This window comes from Poecilia reticulata, chromosome 14 (genome assembly GCF_904066995.2).
Source record: "Poecilia reticulata chromosome 14, P_reticulata-male-v2, whole genome shotgun sequence".
NCBI lineage: Eukaryota > Metazoa > Chordata > Actinopteri > Cyprinodontiformes > Poeciliidae > Poecilia > Poecilia reticulata.
Genome location: NC_088843.1, coordinates 3,284,845 through 3,310,936, shown reverse-complemented (window position 1 = coordinate 3,310,936; position 26,092 = coordinate 3,284,845). Strand labels below are relative to the sequence as shown.

Below are 26,092 nucleotides of genomic sequence, written 5' to 3'. Positions count from 1 at the left end.
CGTGTGTTTCCTACTTCAAGAACTGAAACTATTTAGTTTTAGGCCTCGCTGATGCCTCTAACTCTTTATCATAAGAATTTACTATATCTTCAACTTCCGTCTTTCCTCTGGGATTAATTTATTTAATAATGACAAAATGACTATTTTGTTAACTACAGCAATTTTCACAAGTATTGGCAAAGCTGGCGATGATTTGAAATCTAGTTTCATGAAACAAAATCCAACATTTAATTTGACTGCATTTAGAGATTTAAAAAAAAAATCCACATTAATAAATTGTTTTTAACAAAACTGTAATTGCCACAGTTGAATGCATGGAAAAAAGATGTAAAGAGAGCATTTTTCTGATATTTCACTTTTTAAAGATGATCTCAGGTTTTAGTAATACATGGCCTCCTGTTTCCCATCTGTGTAAATATGAGGTGACTGAGGCCTCATCCACACCAAATACAGCCCGTTTCTAAAACAAGTTCTCAGTTTCAAAAACACCTGCATCCACTCAGGACCATTTTCAGAAATGTTATCAACAAAACACTATTTCGACATGTAAATGGCATTAAACATGGAGTATGGGACACGGCACAAATGAAGTTAGCAGTAAACACAAAAGAGCAAGAACGCTGCACAACAAAGTGCAAGTCGAGTCTTTGGTGACGATTAAGTCAAGTTTTTAATACATGCTGCGTTAGATTATAACATTTATAAACTACAACAACATTGTTGTTGTGTCTGTCATGTTTGGGATTATAGGTTAGAGATAGAGGTTGGATTCATACGTCAAATATTTCTGCAGGAGAGGAGTTTTCGCTGTTTATACGAATATGCAAAAGGGAAATCTTTACTCTGGAACCCGTTTTAAAAAATATTTAAGGTCCTCTAAAAAGTCATATGGACATGGGACACAGATGGTTAAAAAGTTTCATTTTAGAACAAAATGTTCCCATGTGGTCAGGGCCAGACGGGCTAACTTTTACTCACCGTTCTTCAAAATGCCAAGACAGGAGAACATACCTGTAAGAATGGCAGATATTTGTTAATCTCTGTCAGGGAAAAAAAAAAAACTCAACTTTTACATATTGAGATTCACAGCTTAGTCTGGGATAGTTTATACAATTAAGGAGCAGGAGCAAAAAGCTACACTTTCTTTCCAGAAATAAAATGAAGGCAGTTAAATAATGTTTTGCCTTTTTGGAGTAGATTCTGTGAAACATGAGTATTTTTACTGAAGAATATACTGTAGGAATTCCCTGCCGGCATATTTGTAGTCAGCACAATGATTAAAAGGTTGAAAAGATCTTGAACTGTGGTAAATGGAGCATGGCCTGAAGAATAGTAATAGAGGGGAAAAAAATCTACGATGATGAAATTTAAATAGTCTAGAAAGTGGATTCTTGCAGAAAATCCCTCATTAAAACGGATAGACAGTATTTTGCTTTATCCAAACTGTTTTCTTTAGTCTATGCTTTCCTCCTCCTCTGGCAATAACCTTATTTGTGTTTAGTCCTTTTGAAAACAACTTTAAGCTCTTCTTTGATAAAACCAGACTGGCAGGTTTAAATTAGTTATTTCAGAGATTAGTGACATGTCACCAAATCCACCGCATCATTACTCTTGTTATTTGTGTGGTATCGCTGACAGAATCTCTGGAAATGTATGCATTTTATATTTTATTTTTTTGTATTTCCTGCACATAAAAACCTTCCCTGTTCAGTCTGTGTCTATAAGCTTTGCAGCTGTGGAGAATACAGAGAAAGGGAGAGTAAAGAGGAGCTTTACTGTAAATGGGCCCCATTCCAGCTGGGCCAAAGTCTGTACCCGACTGCAGCCTTTCTCAGACTTTTCTAAGTCTTCCCAAAGCTTCTCATTTCACCCTGTCTTTTTATTCACATCCCTTAAGTTTTAACAGAACTTTACTTTTTATGAGACATTGCTCTCTTTCTCTAGAGAGTAAAAGTTTGCGTGCTCTGCTTTCATACCGTTTACCAACCTGATTCAACGTTGCTATTATTCTCAAGCTGCTGAACAGGACTGCTTAGCTTAGAATTCCTGACAAGCGTCTTGTTTGTCGCATGTGGGTCACCTATTTCCACTCATAGAAAATGCAGAGGAAACCATAATACCTTAAAGAAAAAGATGAGGCAAGAAAACAGTAAGTGTTCCATAAAGGCAGCAGTTAGCGTCTCAGAACGGGTGGAGGGAAAAACAAAGATCCAATGACAAGATCTTGTGTAAAGCAATACTTTAATTAGCACATTACAAGAACCTGTTACAATGTCTTAATGCTGGAGACCACTTTCCGCCTTCACAGTTTGTGTTCAGTCGGTGGGTAAACATTCTCCGTGTCCCTTTTGCAGAGTAAGATAGTTTCAGACAGAGTGGAAAAAACCCAGAGGTGTTTTACTGACAGCCTGTGAGAAACTGGTCGAAGTGGTTCGATGCAAAGGAATGGGACTTCAAATGTTCCTTTGTAATATCCATACATCAACCGTTCAATAAAACTTTATTTTTACAGCACTTTATATGCAAACTAGTGCAACACAAGGGGCTTTACATAGATTTAAAAAGTAAACGAAAACATGCAATATCTAGGTTTTTGAATTTATTACATTTTTTACATAATACCCTACATTATAGATTAATTTTCAGTTTCTTCAATTGAGGACTTTGAAACATTTCCGTTCAATGTCTCACGAGTGATAAAATTGCAACGATTTTAGCAGAGATCTTTTTGTTTCAACTAACCAATAGAAAATTATGTGTTGAATATTCTCTATGAAACATTAACAAGATCCTGTAAATTGTACAGGAAATGCAAAAATATTTGCCCTCTCTGTAGTGCCATGACAGCAGACCCTCAACACACGAGGACAATAGGAAGAAATTCCTGTGCATTCTTTCTCTTTGTAATGTTTTCCTGCCAGGTCAAGACATAATCAGAATTTTCTGTGATGTTAAAATAAGCCAAATCTAACAAATCAAAGACATTGTGTAGATTATATTATTTTAACAGTGGCTGTGTCTTTGTTGATACAGTTGTAACAATAATGTTTCATTAAGCAAATATGATTTTTTCCAGCAGCTGTCAAGGCGCTCACTATATCGAACAACCTGTGTGCTTTAGTGTCTCCAGTGCCCTCAGCTAAATTGGATGTTTGCATGTAGACATTTCACAATCGGTCTGATTTAACCCGGTTTGTCATTTGCATGCAAAGGCTAAATGTAGCATATGTGGGAAACTTAATGAGCCTCTGGTTTATGAAAGTGTAAACAGTCATTTGTGGTGCTGATTTTGTGCATTGACAATTTCCTTATTCTACTTTTGCTAATGTTTTATAATACTATGTAATGTTTTAATATGTGCACAGTAACACCATCTCAAAATTGTTTGCAATGCCATGTTTGTTGAATGCTTTTTTCTAGGTGTCAGGAAGAAACACTTTGGTTGCCAATTATATATTCAGCCTATCAGAAGGAGTCGTATTACTGACACAGATGACACAGATGATGGCTCCCAGTACAATAAAAGTCACAGACAAGACGAGAGATGACAACTTATTGTCATCACACAATGACACACGTAGTGTTGCTGCTACCACATAATTTTTTTCTGTTTAATATTGTGCATATTCCTTTTGGGTAAACTTTAAAAGCTCTGCTCAATTATACTTATTCAAGATAAACAATGAGGAGACTGCTTCATGATTAAGCTGTGAATTTTGCTCCTGTATAAGAAATGCTTTGACAAGATGATGAAATTAAAGAAGGTCAAACGTTCCTTAGAATTAAGATGATATCTTTATTTCAATAAAAATGTTCCCAGAGTTATTACTTAAAAAAATGAAACCAAATTACAGCATTCCTTAAATAACACCATTAGCTGTGTGAGCCATTGTTCTATCATTTAACAAGGAGTAGTTGTGCTTTTGTCTTTTACCTAGAAAAGCACAAGCTGGCTTTGACTTGCTTTGATTTCATGATGTCTGTTTTTGTTGTAGGATGAGGAATGTTCTTAATGCAGCTGCATTGAGTTCACTCTGCTTTTAAGTGAGCGAAACTCTGACTGTGATGGCGTGAGGGTTTGCTCTAATGACTGCCGTTCCCTCTCCACCACACTTTGCTCCTCACTACATGGTACATCAGCCTTTCAGCTCTTAATTACAGCCAACACTCTGCCTGTTTTTCTCAATCTGCTCTCTTTCCTTTCTCTTGTGTTTAGTGCCATCTCACCACTGATTCATCAGTCTTTCCTGTCTGTCTGTCCTCATCTCGCAGCAGCAGGGCAGCAAATGGTGTTTGTCGGAGTACGCCGGCTCGTCTTTTTGTCTATTAGGACATATTTTTAATATGTTTGTTTAGAAATTAAGATGGCTATAAGTTGTTTTTTACTTCAAATGCTAGAGCTAAAGTTGGATTTGTAAAGCACCAGGTTGAAAATAAGATTGCGCGGTCACCATCGATCATCATTTAAGCCACATAATCCTTAATTTGAGACCTCATGAATTAAGTTAAAAGCCTGAAACAAAACTTTGTTCTCATTGGTAAAATGAAGTTCAAAATATGTATTTAACTTGGACGACTTTTCTGCTGCTGTGAAGTTTCAAGCGTTTCTTTCCTCTGTGACTTTGTGTAAAATCTGGTGGTTCTATTGCTGAAATGCAACATAATGGTGAATTTTATATAGTCATTAGAATTACATGCAGTTTGTGTTCCAAGATGCAGCCTGGCTTATCGACTGCTCGTTTATTTTATGGCCCTGAGCAGAAAAGGCTTCTTTATGTTTTCTCAACAAGGTCTTTTTCTTACACACTTGGGATGAGGAATGATGGTGGGGAGAGGCTGTTCATTTGTTCTCGGCTTCTATTTTTAAAATGAAATGGGCTTTGTTTGTTTTACCTGATTATTTGTTAAGCATATCTTAAGATATATTTAACCCTTAGACAGAAAAGAAACAAAAGTATCTAAACTAACACCCCCATAGAAGTTGAGATTCTCCAAAAATATGTACATTTATTAATTACAATTAATTTAGAATACTACAATGTCTGGAAATTAACACTAGCAGGCACACCGTCAAGCAGTCCAGTGCAGGACAAACAGCAGACAGAAAACTTGGCCTCCCAGTGATTTCACAGTCCAAAGTTCTGTTTACTGGCGCCTTGAAGTACTTCCCTACTTTAAACCATCTCTAAAAATCATTCATAATGGGGCTCAGTAGGAGAGTAGTCAGATGCTTTTTCACCATGTTTGTTTTGAAAGATTAGCACAGAGAGAGCTAGCCGACCACTGTGGCTGAAATTAAAGGTACAGACACACAAATACGGCTGCTGCCTGCTGGGCTGGGAGTCTGCACACACAGCAGTTTTGATAAAAATGCTTTAAGTTTGGTGTCAACAATTTATTGTGACAATGATAAATGAAAATTCTTATGATGTATCACAATAAACGATATTATAACTGCACACCCCTTTGTAGGTATAGTGTAGGTGAAGATTATTTTATGTGACCTTTTTTCCAGTGACACATTTTGTGAGGCAGTAAAGTGAAATTATCACTGTGAGAAATTATAATTTTCCTCAAAATCATCAGTATTACTATTAGTGGCAAACCTGACACTTATGGTCTTGAGAAACGTTTTTATAATCATGGTTTCCTCTTTCCATGGAAAATGTAGGCGCCTTATCTCTTTTAGCCATTCTTCAATGAAGGAAAAATGAGCGAACATGGAAATGAAGTCAGTTAAATTTGTGTGAAGATTACTTGAGAAAAGAAAAAAGAAATCTTATCATGACTTGCTCATATCTGCAGTGTGAGCAATATTTAAGGTGTTTATGACAGCTTAAACTGTGACATTGAAGGCTGGAGGAGGACGTTTATCACAACGCACAGTGAGTGAGCAAGATAATTCTCCAAATTGCACGGCTAGAGAACTACAGGAATTATTTTAACATCAGATTATGATGCTGCAACTCAACATGAATAAATTTGAAGACTTTTGCACACCCTTTTCCCTCATCTAATAATTGTAGAGGACAATGAAGCTCTGTCCTTTCTGTCCTTCTTTCTTTGGCTGCAGATTAGACAAGATATACAAGTATGATTGATTGGACATTGTGGAAGGCACATTAAGGTATATTTAATAAGATTTAGCACTGAAACACAGATGTAGTTTTAATATCATTCTTTTTTAACAAAGGTAAATCATTTCAACTAATGATTCTGCCAGATGACTTTTTTTGGGATGTTTGGGAAGAGGTAGGCAACTGCATTCTGGAAAAAATGTTAATACCAGCTGAAATAACAGAGTAGTAATCTTGTGCATAAACCTCCATGTGTTGTGGTTTAACAAAACTGTAGTCGTAAAGTAGAAGTTTTAAGAAAATAGTTTCCATTTTGCAAACGGTTTTTGTATACGTCAGCTTTTTTGCTCCTGTAAATCCTGGAGGAGTTGTCAAGAATGCAGCAACACACAGTGTTATTGACTAGGAGGCAAACTGGGTGTAGTTTGAAGAGATTTACGGAAAGAAGATAATGATTATTCTGAATTCTCTGGCATAAATGCATTTCTTGTTTTGCTAAAGAAAAAAAAAACTGATTTTATGTAGCATGTAGCAACCCGTTGCTGTGCAGTCAGTGTGTGCTGAAGAAAAATACTTTTCCTAGAAGTTACCCTCTGTTGAAAGAAGGATTAGGCTGGCTGTTTGACAATATTAACATTTACCTAAAAAAACCCAAAACCAAACACTTGCAGGCCTGACCTGGATACTAGTTCCCTCCACTCAGGTACCACTGATTTACTGCATGTTTGCAACAATCCAAGAAAGTTACTGTGTGGGGGAGTAAAATAAATGGCGTACAGCATGTTATTTATGAGGGCAGAAACCTAATTAATTATTTAATCTATTAAATAATTAATGAATCATCAGCTTCTTATTTACCTAATGTTACATTACAAAATACTTTGAATGTATGGTTTTCTGTGTAATATGGTAAATGCAATTTACTACTTAACTAAACTTAACTATTTACTCTAAAGTAAAAAAAAATCTAGTTTTTCATAAAGTCTTGCACCACCATGTAGAACTGTTAAAAAGGGAATATTTCTATTTCTTTTATAAAAAAAATTACTAGCTAGCTTTGAATTTGAAATAATAAAAAAATTGTAAATAAGCATGTCACATTGTGCAAGCGTGGTATCATAAACCCTCGTTTCATTTGGAGAATTGTCATGAGTTGGAAGACAAAGGAAAATATTAAAAGTACTGTTAGGACATGAAATGTCTCTCTCAAATTCTTAGAAATGTGATAAAAAATAGGAATGCTCTGAAATGTCAGTTGGTGGCCTTGATTGGCCCAAACTAGTCAAGAATTCAAAGATTCAATCATTTTACATTTTGGTGAATGCATTGTAAGTTAAAATTGGCTAAAATTGGTTTCTGTGGGTCAAAGTTTTACAAACTGCATATCTGGAATTGACAAAACAAATGTATTGGTGCATATCTAATAATTGTTCTTAGTTTTTAATCGCTTTACTTTTCCATGCTATCATTAAACTACGATTTTTTTTGTGCCTTAAAACTGTTTTACTGCTGAGTTTGACTTTTGTTGAAAGTCAAACTAAGTCAAACAATCTCATTTCATCAGCAAGAAAACAAGCTCAGAAGGTGGAGTGCAGCATACCTTTCTTAAAACATAAATCTCTTTTTCATGGTTATATTTTTCAAAAAATATTTATATATCACATCAGAAAATAACACTGAGCAGAAAGTGTTAATTCCCATGTAAATATGAAAGTGAAGAAAAAAATATGTCCTAGATGTCCAGATGCTTCCCAATTAGAATGAAGCCCCAGAACAGGAAGCCTGTCTCTCCTTAGCAACACATGTTGACCCAAAATGCGAAGGCCTCAGAAGCGGTGAGCTCTGATGAGCTCCAAAGTCTGCAGACAGGAGCTCCTGTGGAGATTAAGGGAGAAGTGAATGTTCGCGCTCGTGTGTCTGTGTCACGGGTGAGTTAATACATGCATCCTCTCTGGAGCCCACCACTGATGCATTTGTTTGAAGAGATGCTGCTTTATTGTGGTTGATCCATTAATGTTGACCTGTGGTGAAAAGTGCTGGTTTCACCAGCTAATGGTTTTGTTTACCTCCATTAAATGAATGCAACAGATGCTGGTTTTTCTTTTTCTTTTTGCCACACAGTTCCTGAGATGAAATAAAAATTCATCAGTGTGGTGATGCATTGCCTATATGCTCATTTTGATTTTCCATTTCTAAACTGCATATGTTACAGTTCAAATTAAGCCTTTTATCTCTAAACATACAAACTAATTTATTTATTTTTTGCAAACATCAACGTCTGGTGTTCTAATATTAAATCCATGATGTTTTATTCTATGCCTCCAAGCATTTTCAGCTCTAAACTCTGTTGACAAAAGCAGGCATAATTTCCCTTCAGCTTGTGGCTCAACACCGTGTCTGTGGATATCTAGATCACAATAACGGGAGCAAAACGTCAGTTCACCTACGTGAAACTCTTCCCCTCCCCAGCCAGAGCCCAAGCTCACCACTGCGTGGATCATATTCCAGCGGGGTTCCCATAGGAAGCAGTCATGTTAGGAGAGGAGGCGTTTTTGGCCTGCTCTGCTCCGTTCTGTCGTCAGAACCGACCAAACTTGGCTCGTTTTCTCTCTTTTTGTTGCGCCGGCCTCTGCTGGATCAGCTTTTATTGCTTCATCCTGTTCTTCTGTTATTTTTATCTTAACTACCTCATCTATCTTCAACGTCTTCTAAGAAAACGTCCCAACTGTGCACACGGTTTATGAAATTTCAGTTGTGAAATCATGGGAAAATATTTTTACAATCTCATATATTTATCTTATCTAGTCTCATATTACTTTTGTGATGTACATATTTCTTTAGTCTCATTTGGTTTTCACCTGAGACAGGAGTGGGTAATCGTATTTCACCTTGTTAATGATTGCCTTCTTTCATCATAAGTGCCGCTTTACGGGCAAAGCGTGTGGTAGAAAGTGAAGTGATAGACTCAGACTTTAATATCTGCCAAAGAAATCTAGCAAGAGAAAAATCTAAAGGCTGCTAAGATCAACAGAGAAAGCAACAAAATAGTCTCTCCTTTTAGTTCTTTCGTAAGTTTTCCAACTGTTTACTTCAGGCTAAGAAAAGGCAGCGCTCATCAGAGGGCACTGTGACAGTCGAACAAACATTGCATCAGGCTTCTAATTATTGAACAATATTTAACTATGTGTGGTAGCAATGCCTGAGACTGCACAGTTTTGTGTGTTATGCATTGGACCTGAGTGGAATCAAATGGAATACATGGCTAATAATTTGAATTGTGACAACTGGGCCTACTTGAATCTTAACAGTATTGGGTTAAAACATAACGGACATTATTCTGTAGACACAAGAAATAGCCTTCAAATTGAATAAGACTTCCAGTTCTCCACTGCATAGTATAACGTATACCATAAGGTGTATTCAGTTGAAATAGAAAATTGCTGCAAAAATATTGAGTGTGTACTATATGTTTTATTGTTATTTTGATCTGGTCGTATTAACTAAAGCAAAAACAAGTTATATACATGTAAATATGCTGAATTAATTTTTTCAGATGCTTATAACACAGAATATTATCAGTTATTGTCTAACCTTCATGGGGTAACAAATGTAACGAGCTGATTAGTGAACGTTTACTTGGTCAGTGGAAACAATTTTATGTTAGTTAATTTCCATGCAATGACTTTGTTGATATTTCCTAACAACCAAATCGCTACAAATTTTTCCAACGCCGAATGTTCTCCCCCAGTCAGCCGATCAATGAAGCACAGCAACAAGTGGGGGAGGGTCAGTGCTGTGGTGAATCCTGCTCTTCCTCTTGTGTGTTTTGCATGACGGCAAACTCTGCAGGATTCTGTGGATTAATATGAACCAAAACATGAAAGTTGTATTACACAAATGTGAACACATTAGCTTAAATCCCCAGCAATTCTATGTTTGCTGTATCTAAATATATTATTAAATGAACTAGGAATTCATTTTCTAAATTGTGTTCCAAGCTGAACCAATTTTTTGATGCCTGATGAGGTCTGCATACAAACATTTTAGAGAAATCCCTTGCATCTAAACTCATTTATTTTCTTTAACTATGACTACATTTTGTTTGTCTTCTTCTTAGCTGGGCCTCTGAATCCAATGTCAGCCCCAGAGTGCTCTGTCAGTTACTATTACTTCAGATATGTTTTATAAAAAGTCAAAGAAATCCCAGGTTTGCGTAAATCTGAACTGCTTCTTTATTCTCGCTCTCATTCAGCAGCCTTTGCACCCACACGATTGGCCTCTTGCCCTTGCATGATTCTCTCTTTGAATGTCAGCAGAATTCAGTTTGCATCTTCAACGCCATTAATCTTTTTGCAGACAGACATGGTGGGCGTATGTAAATGTAACCCTCCATTAGTGAGCCAAAGCTTTCACTGCTGCTGCTGTTTTAGACGTTCCTCTGAACTCTTGCCCACTTGCTCCAACAGCTTGAACTGCATCGTCTACTTTGCAGCAGCCGCAAAGGGCGGTGCAGGTGTTGTTTTGTTTTTTAATGAAGATGATTGTAAAGTCCATCAAAAAAAAGGCTGCATGCTGTCCACGCACTGAACTCAGTGACGATGTAGCAGCACAGATGAAACAGGGAGATTCTAACAGGCTGTAATGTAATCGTCTACTGAACAACAGGAGTCATTGTCATCTGTTCAGCTGATGCCAACAGTAATTTTATTGTAGTTGCTTTCTTCACTCAGAGGCTAAAGCCGTATTCTCTTGAGCTGCCACTCGGATGCATATCAGATTACCAGAGTTTATGGTCTTTAGCAACGGTGTGCTGACATTTAAGATTTGATCGGGTGCTTTGATTCTGTTTCAAGCCTTTATTCTGTATCAAAAATAGAAAGAAGTAGGAGTCAAGTGAAACAAATCTCACACTCTCTTCCCTTTTCATTTAGTTTATTTTATTAATCCTAGATGGCAGACATCCAAGGTATTATTTGGTCAAAATATGTCTTGTCATGTGAGTATTTGTAGTATCAGTAGGTTGTTTTAAAAGTACATTAATGTTTAGAAATGCATCAGTTTTACAATTGGCCAGCAGTCTTTATCTTTTTCAAAAAATCAAGCATTTTATTTCTTAGAATAATTTATTTAGAATCAATCAAGGTCAGTTGCATTTAAATTAACATGAATAGACTCTAAGGCAGGGGTCACCAACTCCAGTCCTCAAGGGCTACCATCCTGCAACTTTTAGATTCACCTCTGCTCCAAAATGTTTGAATTTCCTCACCAGCATTCATTTCTCTCTGCAATAGGCTGGAAATGAGCAGGTTATTTGATCCAGGTGTGTTTGAGCAGAGACACATCTAAAGGTTGCAGGACGGTAGCCCTGAAGGACTGGAGTTGGTGACCCCTGCTCTAAGGTGTCTATAGAAAGTAGCAATAGAACCAAAAATTAATTTTATTAATGAAACTAAAGTTTAATAATTTAGATAAACATAACACAGAATAAAACAAAGCTAATGAGCCATTAAAGCTAAGGAATAAAGACGCTGTGCTGTTTCTATCCTACAGCTACTCTTAGATGCTGAAAGGAAAAGTTTCATTAGCAGGAAATTGAAAGTTCAAAATATTGTCAAAGCTGATAAATTGCTTGTTTTTCTATTTTTCGAATAATCCTGAGTTGAAATACCTGCATTCATCAGACCGGAAAAAGAAAACAAAAACGAAAGAAGAATCTTAAGTCCTAGAACCACGTTCCATCCGTTACACTTCAACTGCAGAACCACCAGGAACGCAATTAGAAAATTATTTTGCTTCTCACCAGATGTGCTTTATGTTCTCCACAGACTTCCATTTTTGCGCAGGTGGTACTGCTGGCTTTACGTCTCTCTCTCAGCTGAAGGAGCTTCAGATCTTCTGCTCTAACAGGGAACTTGTTTGCCAGGTTTTCACTCGAACTGTCATTTTTTAGTTCCTGGTTGTTGGACATCTTATTAGCTCCTTTGTAACTGGATCTTCAGTTACAAACATCTTGAGAGCTCTTAGCTTTGGCCATTCCTGACTCCTTGGTAATAAAGCACCTCTTTCTGGGTCATCAGTTGGGACTGAACCAGCCTGAATGAGTCTATAAATTGGTTTCTAATTATTGATAGAGTTCAGCTGGTGCCATGACCTTCAGTGCTTTTTGTGCAACTCAATTTCTTTATATGCTCAATGCCTTTTTTATGGTGTAATTCTGTTTTTACCCATTGTTTAATTTACAACTTTGCATGTATGGACTAGATGGATTGTTATCTGGTCAGAATATCAAAGTTGAAGTAACCGACTGAAAACGTTACACGTGAACACATCAGTTTTGACTTTTTTTCTTCTTTTCTTGCTACTCAAGCTACATTATTTTTTAGAACAGTTTTCACTTAATCATGATCATTTCACACCTTTAAATTGTGAACATGTTTAAGCTGTCAGGGTCATCACTTGAAGGTTTAAATTCTAGCAATTTAAGCTTCTATGACAATGATAAATGTTTATGCGGTTGCGGTGAAACACAACCACAGGCTGTGTATTTGCTGTAGATGACCGCTGTAATCCAGCAACAGAGAATCGGCCATACAAACCTTCATTGTCTTATAAACACTGCAATTGTTACTGCCCTATGATGCTAACACAATTATGAAAATACTAGTGGAAATAGTGCAGTTTAATTAATCAGGAATTGCATGAGAGTTAAATGGTTTTCTTTTTAAAATGAAAGTGGGAAAGAAAAAGTGGGTGAAAAGGGAAGAAAGGACGCTTCTTCTGTGTAATTTGTGGGGGCTAAAGCATTTAAAGTCCTAAATGAAAGCTAATTACATAAGAGGAGCAGGGGAAATGGGAGCTCTGCACCCTCAGGGCCCTGGCCATCTATCTGATTTAAGACACACAATGTGCCAGCACCAAATCGAATCTGCTGGGAGCAATTGAAGGTTCCCTGCACCACACACACAAGCACACTCATGCATTTCCTTGTGTCAAGATAAGGTGAATAATACAGACGTTACAGCAGCAATGGCAGTCACTTTTCATTTTTCTTGTTTTTGAACCGGATATTGTTGAAAAATGACGGAATGTTCTCATTTCTGAGCAGACTTTAAAATAAAATAAAACATGTAACCAATGTTCTTAGAGTACGTTTTTGTCAATCTATTTCAGGTCAAAATTTCAGTTAAAATTGTTTGAAATCAACCTTTTCAGGTCTAAAATACTGTTTAATGACTGTAACACTGTGGTGTCTCTGGTATATTTTCGTATTAACAATTTTTTGTCCATACCCCAAATGTCCATTCCTTTAAACCTTGAATTTGGGCAGAAAGTGATTGAAAACGTCCAACAAAAAAACAGTAAAATAATTCCTTGGGAACTGCTGATGAACTTTTCAAGTTTGCAAAAACATCCGTCTTCCTGGAAGCAACTGTAAAGAAATGAGGGATGACTCCAGTCTTTTGCCTGAGATGTTGTGTTTTTTATTAGACACCATTAAATAACCGGAAGACTAATGCGAATTCTCTGAACCACAACTCCAAAATAGTTAACAGTGTTTTCGCAAATCTTCAGTCCAAGAGAGTCTGCCAAAGAGTTGGGGGAGGGGAGAGAAGCTGAAATACTCTCTACATGCCTGCAACTTCAACTTCTTGTATTACTAAAACAAAGATGATGTTGGACAGAATAAGTTAAGCTTAATAGTTTTTTTTTTAAATGTGGCTTTAATTGATGGAAAAAAAAACCCCAGATCTGATTTAAAAAAAAAAAAAAAACCTTTTAGGTCTATACTGTGCAAACTAAAGGAGCCATAAAATGTTCCCTAACTAAATGAGTGTGACAGAACTGATCATTTATATTTTCCACTGTACATATTTAGTTAGAGATATAAACTCGATCTGCTCCCTCTGGTCTAAAGCATGTGGCCCAGTTTCCTGTATTGCTCCACATTCCAGCTGAGCAGAACTTCGCTCCAGGGATCTAACATGTGACCCCATCTAGCCTAAACACGACCATTCTCAGGGTGGATCAGTAGATGTTTTGTGGAGCTGCTTCTGACTGTTAACCTTTGTTCTTAGTGCTATTTTCTGTTTGCCTGAACAGTTACAGTTGAAATACAGTTTTCTACTACTCTTCTTTATGGGATTCAACATTAATTGTAGCAACATATCCACTTTATTGTTGGACAAACTATATTAGTGAACTGCTGCGTTCCTGTCTGCCACAGCATTCTGCAGCTAGTACGTCTCTCACTTTTTCTTCTTCTGTTCCCCATAAGAGCTAATTTAAAATCACCCCTTCTTAGCCCACCGAATGATTGTAATGTGTAATATGTTGCCCCATATTTGTTACATGTTTGCACCATATCGTGTTGCCATGGTGTATTTTTAGTCCTCTTGCTGTGTTGTCGTAGCAGAGAGGAATACGATGCTGAAAAGAAAGTGACAGAGCAGAGTGAAAGCTTGCCCCCGGTTCACCGACGAGCCTCAGTGGAAATTTGCCCTAATGAGTTGTCATTGTTGCCGCTTGGTTAATGATTCTTCATGGGCATGCGTCTGATGCTGGTGTGTATTTTTGAGCACAAGAAGAAGAGGGCGAGCAGTGGGATGGCACAACTGTCACTTGACGCGGTAGAGGAAGTCAACACGCTTCCTTGAATTACTAGTTTTTCCTTTTTGAGGGTGACTCACTCATGTTGACCTTCATGAGCTCACAATGAGGCTGTGGACAGTTTGCTGCACATGTCAGAGCAGTTTGAATGAATGATGTTTTCAGTATTATTCAGATTGTTTGCAAGATAGCATCGTTTTCTGTAGTCCTTGTAAATTGTCATTTTTGATTTGATTTATGGATTTGCCTGCCAATTATTATCTATTTTAAGTCCATTCATCCACCCAGGCTTTCTCCTAGAAAAAATAGGTTTTTCACTGACAGCAGGGTGTAGGAGATGCAGACACGCTGATATTTCCGACAGGTGGGCGTCTGAGTGTCGTGCTTAGGAATAAAAAAAGAGGAAAAGACTGAGCTGTTATACAATTGCAATATGATTTGCAATGTCAGTTTTCATATCTGCACTAAGAAAAACCCAAATCAACAAACAAACTTGAATGCTTGTGCATGCAAGTCTCCCCATTAGTGTCACATACACTCTTATCTCCCGGTAGGTGAGTTGGATAATCTCATGACTCGCCTGACCTCCTCCAAACTCCCTGCTGGCACTGACGGTGGATTGGCCAAGAGGCCTGGGTGGGGGTGGGGATGGGAGGCGTCTGCTCCAGCAGCAGTAATGCCTGTGTTATATAATCGTAGCAGATGAGGCGGGATACGAGGGGGAAGAGGAAGGAAAGGGGGGAGGACATTTAAACAGAAGAGGAATGAGGAGATTTGTCGTGAAATGGATCTGGTTCAGACAGAGAAAGTGAGGATTATAAAAGACAGGAAAGAGATTCTGCAATAGAAACTAAAACTTGCACCATATTTAAACTAATTGCATAGCTAATCAAATTGTTGTCAAGAGTGTCTTGTAAAAGAGTTTTATATAAATAAAGCTTTACAAAGTTTTAAAAACAAGGAAGCATTTAAACAACACAGAAAATGCTAACCTGGTCTGTTGCTTTCTTTTAAACTGCATGCTACTTTACTTTGCACTAAATTATGTTCTTATAAAGGAATTCAATACAAAATGTATTCAGTTTAGAGATAGTTTGGGTCATAATCTTTTTTTATTATAAATCAAACTTTTAAACTAGTTTCTTGCTGCCTTTTCCCCTGATTTAATCGAAGCAAATAAAAGTTATTTAGACTAAAATTTTACAATAAAACTTGACACAAAATGGATGTAACAATAGTTTCCATTCAATGATTGGGGCAAATAATTAATTCTGGACTGTGTGGTCAACATGCAGCTTCTGTAAATTGTAATGTGGGGCACAACTGTCTGCTTTCCTTCAGTTAAATAATAAGCATTGTCTTGATTTAAAACATGACAATAACAGAATGAACTAATCTGAGTGACTACAGGTTTTTTAAACCATTGTGGCATCAAAGTGTGGATCCCACTCAACAGGTTTCTGGCTAAAATAGAGTTGACGCTTTCATGCCGTTGTTTGTGTTTTTAGTTCTGGTAGCTTCAGCATTAGAAGGATATGACTGGAGCTGCTCTGTCACCAACTTTCTGCTGTACCAGATGATATACATCTAACACGAGTGACACTACAGCAAAACTGCAGATCTGCACGTAAATCACATAAAATATGTAGAATAGAACAGAGGGAGGAAACGTTTACTGGCAGAGGCATTTTGGGTAGCAGAATGACGTGTCAAAGATCTGGCTGTCTGGGTGTGGGAAAATAAATGTGTGTGTGTTTATATGTGTGTATCTTAAACAAGTTACCAGCCCTCGCTTAGTACCAGAGGCACCGCTAGGAAAACCCCTACTATACACGAATAACAAGAACCATGTTTTGCAAAGATGTGCAGATGTGAGCAAACAACAGAAGACTTTTAATAAACACCAAACAATTTCAGCAAACAATATTATTTGCGCAAAATCAATTAATGCATCTTTTAAGGCACTGAAATAGAAATATTGGTTCTAAATACATGAAACTAAGATTTTGGTTTTATGTTTATTCAAATTTGGTTTATTCTTTTTGGCTGTAAACATGAGCAGATATCCAAAACAGAATGTATTCTGATGTAAAAATATACACAAATACTGAGAAAAGTTACTTTTATCATTTTATCTGTCATGTTATTTATTTGGGACTTTTTCTTTTTTTACTTTATATTATTCACACATTTATTACACGTACTTAAACCAGAATGTAAACAGTAGTCGTTGAAAATAACACAAAAAAGCAATAGATACATTTTCATGCTATTGTCAATCTTCAAAGATGTAAAAGGTTTTTTTGAATCCACGCATTTCGCCTGCAGAATAGCTGTTATTTTTCTGCTGTGATGACTCCATGCTTTTTGTGTGAAACAAAAACCTGAAGCTTTGATCTTGTAAGAAAGGAAAAAAAAAAACTTGGCTTGCATCGGTTCCCACTGTAATAACTGCTACAGTAAATGAATCTCCAGTGACATAACAGGTCAGCCCAGTTCAGTGTCTCTTAATAGTTTCTGCAGAAACCTTGTTTGTCACGGCGTGTCATTGAGGGCAATCTGACTTTTCAGACATATACTTATATAATTATCTAATTGTATGAATTCCGTTTGGAATTATTATTTTTAATTCAAATTTGATTTTAACCTTGTTTTGAATTGGATTTATTAAGTAAGATATGATACTCGTGAGGCATTGTTTGACTTAAAAGGAGTCATAGCTGTATCATTTATGGACAACATGCTCTCTGTTTTAGTCTCATTTGAATGACTTTGGGGCCAACAAAAGTAGAGTCTGGTTATAACCAGGGTAATGTGAGATACTTGCATTCAAATAGCATCTCCTTTCACTGGCATTTTTGGATCACAAGTAAATGAAGTATTTCTGTCAGAGGGTTAGATTCTGGCGTTGTTTGTGACTCGCAGTTTGGGTGAAATGTTTGCTGCCCCTCTAAGTGATGTGAAAACCTATTTGTAGGAATAGATGGTCTTTTAGTGATTTCAATGGCTGGTTTGTTGAGATAAAAAGATTGTCAAAGCTTTGACAGACAGTATTTCATTGTTACAGTAACAATTTCATTTTCAGCACACATAGTGAGCCCATGTTCACACTGACGGAAGAATCAAATAGAGGAAAGAAATAATCGGTAACACAGAGTTGAGTCAGATTTTTGAGTTTTCGGGTCTCAAAGGAAGGAAAAGCAATTGTGCTGGAAAAAACAATAAAACCCAGCTGTCTTCTTCAGTTCCTGCAAAAATCTATCACTCTGTGAGTGAGTGCACTTACTAGATTTTTCCATTTTTTTGTTGTTGTTTTTTTTTAATTAGAAAATCACTTTGCAATTTTCTTGTTTATCAGTAAACATTGGCCAGGTGTCTGTGTGTCACAGTTCGGGCTTGTGCAGCAGTTTTGCTGAGCTTTGGCTCTATGGTTCCATTTCTAATGAGGTTTGAGTCGGCTTGGAATAGTTCAGCCGATGAATGGAGCGTATGAGCGAGGCATTTTATAAATGTTTCATTCAACATCGCCCTGTGGTTATTTTATGACCAGATTTTTAGTTACTGCAATGAAGCAAATAGAATTACATAACTTGACTATTGAGTCATCCAATGCATTTTAAAATTATAAAGCCAAAACTGGGGCATCGTATTGAAACCAAACATACCAAACTCAAAGTAATTTCCGCCTGTTAGTATGCTTGAATTGTTGGTGGTTTTATTTGATCTATTTAATTCATTCTTTTGTTTTGCAGTTTCTAAGTACTCCAGAGGGAGCCCTCATGGGTCAGCAGCCACCCAATAATTAGTCTTCATAGCATCTTCAGTTTAATCCGACCAAAGTTGTCAATAATGAAACATGAGTTCATCACAGTGTACTGTTACTGCCCCTCATGACAGAGGTTAAGAGGATGTTTTTTTTTCTATAAACACTGTACTTCTCTACTGATGATCCATTGTTGCAACCAGCATGTTTCAGAAGGCAGCAGCTAAGATTCATAGACAGTTTCTAAGCATTTACTACATTAAAATGATTTAATTGAATGAGGCCATGCCTTACTGCAGTGGGTAGTAACCTGAATTTATCTCCTACTGGGTTTCACATTTCTTCGAATCTGAGTATGCTACTATTAATAACTTTCTGACATTTCTTCTTCTTGTAAATGTGCCCTACAGTCTCATTTATGTCTGTGTGAGTCTGTATGTTTCCACGTTTCTGTCACTTTGCTGCTCAACCTAAAATCCTTTATTTAGTGATGCTCTCTAACAAACTGCCAAGGCCATCAAAGAGCCCGTGTTTTTAATACTGGGATTAGATTACACACAGGTGGACTGTGTTTACCTCTGAAGCCAATTAGTTACTCTAGATGATGGAGGGATCTGAGTAAAGGAAGCAATCTAAAGCACCACATGCAAAAACATACCTGACTTTTTTAGGGATTAGCAGCAATTTTTTGGTCCCATAAATAAAACTGTTTAAAAAACTGATCTTTCTTTCCATATTGTTGCCTTCCATGTATTTTTTCTGGAGGGGAGAGGTTGGCTGTGTGTTTTGTGTTTGAGCATGTGACACTGTGGTGTGTTTACTTGAAGCAGAGAAGCAATGTCAGCAATGTGGTTGTTTTTTCATTGTGTCAGAAGGTTAGGGAAGTATATATATGTAAATATTGGTTATCCTCCATAATAGTAGTAATGATATTAGATATAGGTCCAAATCTTTAGATTACATAGTTGTAAAACTATGTAAAAAAACATGTAGCATTTTTCTCCCATTTACATCCTATTTTATTATGGTCTGTCTCACAACATCTCAGTAATGTGTAAAGAAGTTTGTGGTGAAACACTGTAAAAAAAAAAAAGTTCAAGGGGTATAAAAACATACACAATTTTTATTAAATAAGCATAAATTGGATTCAAATCGATATTGGACAAGTTGTGATGTTGTGACCATCATATGGTAGATTGTAGTTGGCGAAAATACGTGTTAAATTTGACCCAGATTCTTAATGAGACTGTTAGCTACACTTCAGACAGAACAAACAGTTACAGGTTGTGGTTTTAAAAGTTTCAATATAGGCCACATTTAGTCATTTATGTTCCTAGTCATACAGCTGTTTACGTGTGAGGGTGAGATTTAACCTATATGCTGTGTTCTGGGTTATTATGAACGTGAATCATTTTCTCTACAGGCCACAAAAATAAACAAACAACTCAACTATATTTCATATTTTTCTGGTTAAGGTGCTGCTGTCTTTCTGAAGTTAGATCATGTGATCTATAAACTAGAATTGTTTACTCCTGATGTTATTAATGCGATGGTGCCACTTCCTCTTAGAGACTCTGTCAAGAAGCTCCCTGCTCTTCCTTCCCCACTTTGTTTCTGTCATTTGTAAAACTGTGCGGTTGACTGTCTTACTGGAGATTGTCAAAATCTTAGCATTTGCAATTGCATTGCTTTGGAAGTTTGTGTCTGGTCTTCACATGCCAGGAGAAATTTTTCCCACCGGTACTCTATCATAGGAAAAACACTGAAGTATTTGCTTACAATGTGACGAAACGCTCAAAAGTTCAACGGGTATCAATCCTTCGCTTGTTCCTATATTTGTACATAAAGACCTACTTTTTTCGGAAGCAAGCTCAGCAAAGTGGTTGCTTCATAATTTTAATATGCATTCTCTCCTGTGTGCTACAACACAATAGAGGAGAGTTTGTTTAATTCGGTCACATTCCTGTCATAATCCTGCTGCGCATGCTGCTGCTACAAGCTAAAATTCACTGTTTGTGGTGACTTAGGTTTATGATGCGTGGTAGAAGTTATCCATCCATCCATTTTCTTTACACCCTTGTCCCTTAATGGGTCGGGAGGGTTGCTGGTGCTAATCTCCAGCTAACGTTCCGGGCGAGAGGCGGGGTCACCCTGGAAAGGTTGCCAGTCTGTCGCAGGGCAACACAGAGACACACAGGACAAACAACCATGCACACACAGACTCACACCTAGGGGCAATTTGGAGAGGCCAATTAACCTGACAGTCATGTTTTTGGACTGTGGGAGGAAACCGGAGTACCCGGAGAAAACCCACCATGCACAGGGAGAACATGCAAACTCCATGCAGAAAGACCGGGGCCGGGAATCGAACCCAGAACCTTCTTACTGCAAGGCAACAGCTCTACCAACTGTTCCACTGTGCAGCCTGGTAGAAATTATGATAACTTCAATTATTACCAAAGAGAGAATGACGACCGCAAGTGTGTACACAGCAGGATTTAACAAGGGTTTAATAGGCATTATAATAAATTTGCAGGCATGGCCTGAGATTTGGAGCTTAGTTTGTGCACAAAAACACTGTTGCTGCAGATAAGCTGCATGCTGTTTGGTTTATTTGCTTTCATATTAATGGAAACAGAAACAGCAAGCTCATCAAAATATGAACTCTATTAATTATGTCACATAATGAGTAATTTCTTTCTCCCCACCAAATAAAAAGGAAATAAAACATAGTGCTTCTAATTTTTTTTCATTTACTTCACACTTTGTGACCAATATATGCATTTGTTCCTAACATATTTTTTTAAATCTTTATCTTTTGAGAAAATAATTAAAATCATGTCTTTCTTCCTGTTGTTTCTTTGTAAGCCAGACCTATCAGAAGGACTTCCACTTCTCCTAGCAACAATACATGTCACTTTTTATACCTGTAAATTAGGCTTCTGCAGGCTATAATTTTCTTGTAAACTAGCATATTTTTATGCATAGCACACATTCTGAGTGTGTTTTTTTTAACCCCACCCTCTTCTCTGCTTTTATTCCAGCTCATCAGCCAGAACAGGAGAGAGCAGCAGCACTGCCGTGACAGGCCAGTCCAAGCCCGGTGGGCAAGCCCATAAGATCTGTCTGGTGTGCTCGGACGAGGCATCAGGATGCCATTACGGGGTGGTGACCTGTGGCAGCTGCAAAGTGTTCTTCAAGAGGGCCGTTGAAGGTTAGCCCTAGATACCTACCACACACTGATCACACTTCACTGATTTCTCTCAGACATGACTCACTTTTTGGAAACGGCTACGATTTTCCTCCGTAAAAGCACAAGCAGTCTTTTTCTGGAAATATGTGACTTTAACACCAAGCTGTAGTAATGTATTTTTTTGCATGTCCATTTGTTAAACATACAGCACATATTTGAAGGATTCAACTGTTAATAGTTTTATCACATCTACACTTTTTTTGGTTTCTGCACGTCAGTGTTAACTTAGGTCAGTGGTTCTTAATGGGTTCGATCGAACCCCAGGGGTTCGGTGAGTCGGTCTCAGGGGTTCGGCAGAGCCTCTGCCGCGGAGGTAAAGACACACTTGTGTAAAGTCGTGATGACGCCCCGCTTTGCCATCACTTGCTGCAAAGGATCACGTTACATTGCTTAGCCAATCAGAGGATCACGTTACATTGCTTAGCCAATCAGAGCTGCGGAGGAGCCCTGATTGAAGGAGCTCCACTCTCAACATTAATTTGAACTTGTGTCTTTAATTACTTCAGCAAAGCTCACAGTTCTTAGTCGCATCTTTTCGGGGTTACTACTGCCTCTAGTGGCGTGGGGGTGGTAACACAGCTAATATAATTACATTACTAAATCAGAATACCACCAAGTATTTTGTGTGTCGGCAGGTGGGGGGGGGGAGTGAGAGAGAAGGTGAATGTGCATATGAAACTGGGGGGTTCAGTACATCAAAAAAGGTTAAGAACCACTGACTTAGGTAAACTGGCAGGTAGATTGTTTTACTCCTGTATATGCAATTTTGTTACTTAAAATTCTAGTTCCGGCCTCCTTTTTCTTTCCTAATGTCGTTGCAGAGATACACAAGTCATTTTGAAAAATCATCAGAAGTTTATTAATTAAAATACAATTAAATAATCTAACCTTTATAATCAAATTTGATTAATGGGATTGTCTAGGGGTGGAACGGTTCGCAAAATCCATATTCAGTTAATATTGCTATGATCATGACTTCAATTCACCTTTTTGTATTTTGTTATTACTACATAATTGTCAAACATCACAGATTGATGATCTATGTAGATTTAAAAAATTCTTATTCTCAAGGACATGTCCTGTAGTTTTTATTTTAAGGCTGGCTGTGATTTTTAAACACTAAGTAATGAGACATCATTGATTACAGAATGTTTTCTGATTTGGTAAAAAGATTTAAAGAATGTTAAGTTCATGCTAAATTGCCCATTTTTAACACTAGTTGAAGACATTCGTCACAAAGATTCAACCCACTTCCTGTTATTCCTTATTAGGTTTTTTTTTTTTAAATAAAATTTGGACATTAAATTGCGCCAAAGCAGAATATCTCACAGCAAATTTAGCATAAGCTAGATGAACGCCATGTGAATCTGCTATCCTGAGCATTATTATCCTGGTAACTGTGTTTCTGTAATAGCTACATTTATTTCTCAGCTTTGGCACAAGGTTGCAGTTCTACTCCATTTCAAGTGTTTGACAAATCATTTCATTCACAGAGACAGAGAAGTTGAAGAATCATTTTTTATTGCTCTGGTGCAGCAACAATAGGACAACTCAGTAGAAATGGTCCCATCAGCAGGGCAGCATGATGATTAGATGAGCAGATGCTGTAGCACAAATGGGACACCAGAGATGGATTATCATTTGGTCTGACGGTGTAGATCCACTTCATTCTGTTTGAAATAGAGTTCCTGCTATTGTTTCCACTCAACGTGAGCCTGCAAACACATGTTGTTGTTTTTTTATTTTTAGTTAATACGCTGACCTGTTCGGTACAGATTTCACTCAAACTGAAAATGAACCGTTCTATCCCCCGTATTATCCTACAGTAGACTAAATGGATTCTTATTCTCCTCGTCACAAGAAACTCTAATATCATCTTGTCGAGTTTTTATTTTTCTAGAAGATCTTTGTTTTGCAGTCATGAAAATATATTGAGATCAAAAGGAATGCAGCTGACAGACGATAAACATCTATTGGGTCTATTGCTTTTTTCTGGATTACTCTGTGTTCTTTCCTGTGCTTTTACTGTTTCTGTCTTTTTACAAGCTGTCCCTGTAGATGTGGTGTTACTTTCTGGATGTTTTGTTCCTCACAATTGATCATTGCTTGCACTCATCAACAATTGGCTTGCAAAGCCTTGGTGAATAATAAATAAGCTAGCCCCTTAATTCTTATTGATCCAATGCTGACGCAGTGCCCAGTGCAAAGAGATGACCCTCACTAATCCTTTTCTCCCTGGTTAAGAGACCAGTGGCCTTGTCCTGCTTTCACTCTGTTTCAGTTGCTTCCTCTGTCTGCTTCCACTGTAACCGCAAATACCATCGCTGGTGAACAAACTTGCTTTCACAAATCATTGCTCCTTATTTTACATGTTTGTCTGGCTTCTGCAGGATCCGAGTAGACATGTTGTTAATGCAAAAGATACTGAAAACTGGCACATGGGACATTGCTGTCACAAAACTGCTAAATTTGGTTTGTTTCAGATCTGTGGTTTAGAATACAATACTCAAGAACTCGAAGACTAAAATATGTAAAATATGTTTGCTTAAAAAGAATAATAAATGCTGGCACATTATTTCAGGTCATGTTTAAAAACACAAACCAAAAACTGCCCGAGTTCAGTCTGAAGGAAGTCAGAGACTCGGCCTTCCAGAGTAAAACACATTCCTTGAATGAGTGTAGACTCAGAAGAGAATGTGCAATATCTCAAAGTGTACCTGTGTAGATCAGCCCTGATTATAAAATAAAATATAAAGTAGCTATAGGAACAGCTGAGGGAAAACCCTCTTAAAGTAAGCTGGTTCTTAAAATGGCAACTCCCTATTCATCCAGTAATTCTTCCAGAAGAATGAGGTAAAACAACTGCTGCTTAATTACTGCAAAATTCCTCGGATGATTGCAAAACATGCCTCACAAAACACTCAGGGATGGGTCTGAATACCTAAAAAGCAACGGAAGGGCGGATCTGAAACCACACAGTCACTGAAAACTCTTAGTTTAGTTTTATCTGTCAGAATGAAGCATCATGTCAAATCAATAGGGCACCTGACAAAATGTGTTGGTAAAATAAGATAAAGTCATGTAGGCTTTTAACAGTTCACACCTTAGCAAGAGTAAAAAAAAAAAAAAGAAAATGCAGAAAGATTCATTTAGCATTTTCAATGTTGTTGCTAAATAAAAAAAAAAACGCAGCTGTTTCTCAGGAATAATTTTCCTAAATCCATACAGCTGTCCTTATATATCTTTTTCATTCTTAAATAAGTTTTGTCATTCTGGTATGAACTACCTTCTCCCAAATGTGTAGCGAACAGCAAACAGAACAGTTTGATCATTAAAGTACAACGTTTTGCACTTTAACAGGATTTGATATTTGAATATTCTTCTTTGTGTCTTCAAACATGAGCATTGAATATGAGCTTATTTTTACGGTACTAGAACTTGCATGATTGTTTTTATTTTTTTGCTTTGCCTGCTTTTATGATGTCGTGCTGGTGTAACCACCGATGGGACAGAACTGAACTGTCGCTTTATTTTGAAAATAACTGCCAATAGTAGCACTGAGAAAGTTATGTGTGTCATTTTTGTTTTTCTCCCCCTTGTCTGTTCTCTGCTCATCATCTCTATGGTGAAGGATGGAGAGCACGGCAAAACACAGATGGTAAATAAATGCACTTTTAAACTGCATTAATAATAGTAATCATTGTAATTGTGATTATGATGAAACCTGTGTCACTTCTGATTTGCTCATGTCCTTTAATTTCTTCAGCACTAAAATGTTAGCAGTCTGCCTACACATGCACACAAGCCTCTGCTGCCCACTGTCTCTGAATGCATGCAGATCTTCTGACTTGATGATTCAAATGAGCGTTGGTTCCTTTTGAATGATTATTGTGCTTTTCGGTTTCATCTTGCCCTACTTCACCTCTTCTTCTCGATTAGCCTGGGATCTCAGAGTTGATGTTACAACCACCCTCCATTTCACTTAAACCTCTTCTGTTGACCCACTTTGTCTCTGGAGTTCTGTCTCTATGCTGCTCAGGTGTTTAAAAAGGCTCATGTTACAGAATGTAATGGTGGGACTTTTGAGCTATTATTCAAAAGGTTTCTGGGTCTTTTTATCCCTATTTGGATTTGTTTACTTAGTTTTTAGTTATTTAATTGCTTACACAAAACCCAGGAATCAAAAATATGATTTAACTGATGTTCCTCTAGTTACATAAAACTAAGTTCTATTTCCCTCATTTAAATATATATATATATATAGTTCTAAATAGAACTTAGTTCTATTTCCCTCATTTGGAGTTTCCCTCATTTTTTTTTTTTTTTTTTTATATTATTGCACCCATTCATATTTTCAAATTTGGTATCTCTGGACAATGAGGACTCTGGTCA

The 26,092-nt window shown here is 37.2% G+C and overlaps 1 protein-coding gene across 2 annotated transcripts in view; it reads left to right on the top strand.

Moving 5' to 3' along the window:
- The window catches only part of LOC103475369 (glucocorticoid receptor), a 62,535-nt gene that overhangs the window by 16,525 nt on the left and 19,918 nt on the right, over positions 1-26,092 (top strand). Inside the window, exons 3-4 of one of the 2 annotated variants that reach the window (XM_081615876.1) lie at positions 21,492-21,661; positions 25,332-25,358. In XM_081615876.1, coding sequence (XP_081472002.1) covers positions 21,492-21,661; positions 25,332-25,358 — 197 coding nt within the window. The remainder of the gene's footprint in view (positions 1-21,491; positions 21,662-25,331; positions 25,359-26,092) is intronic. The other variant, XM_081615877.1, reaches the window with a different exon arrangement.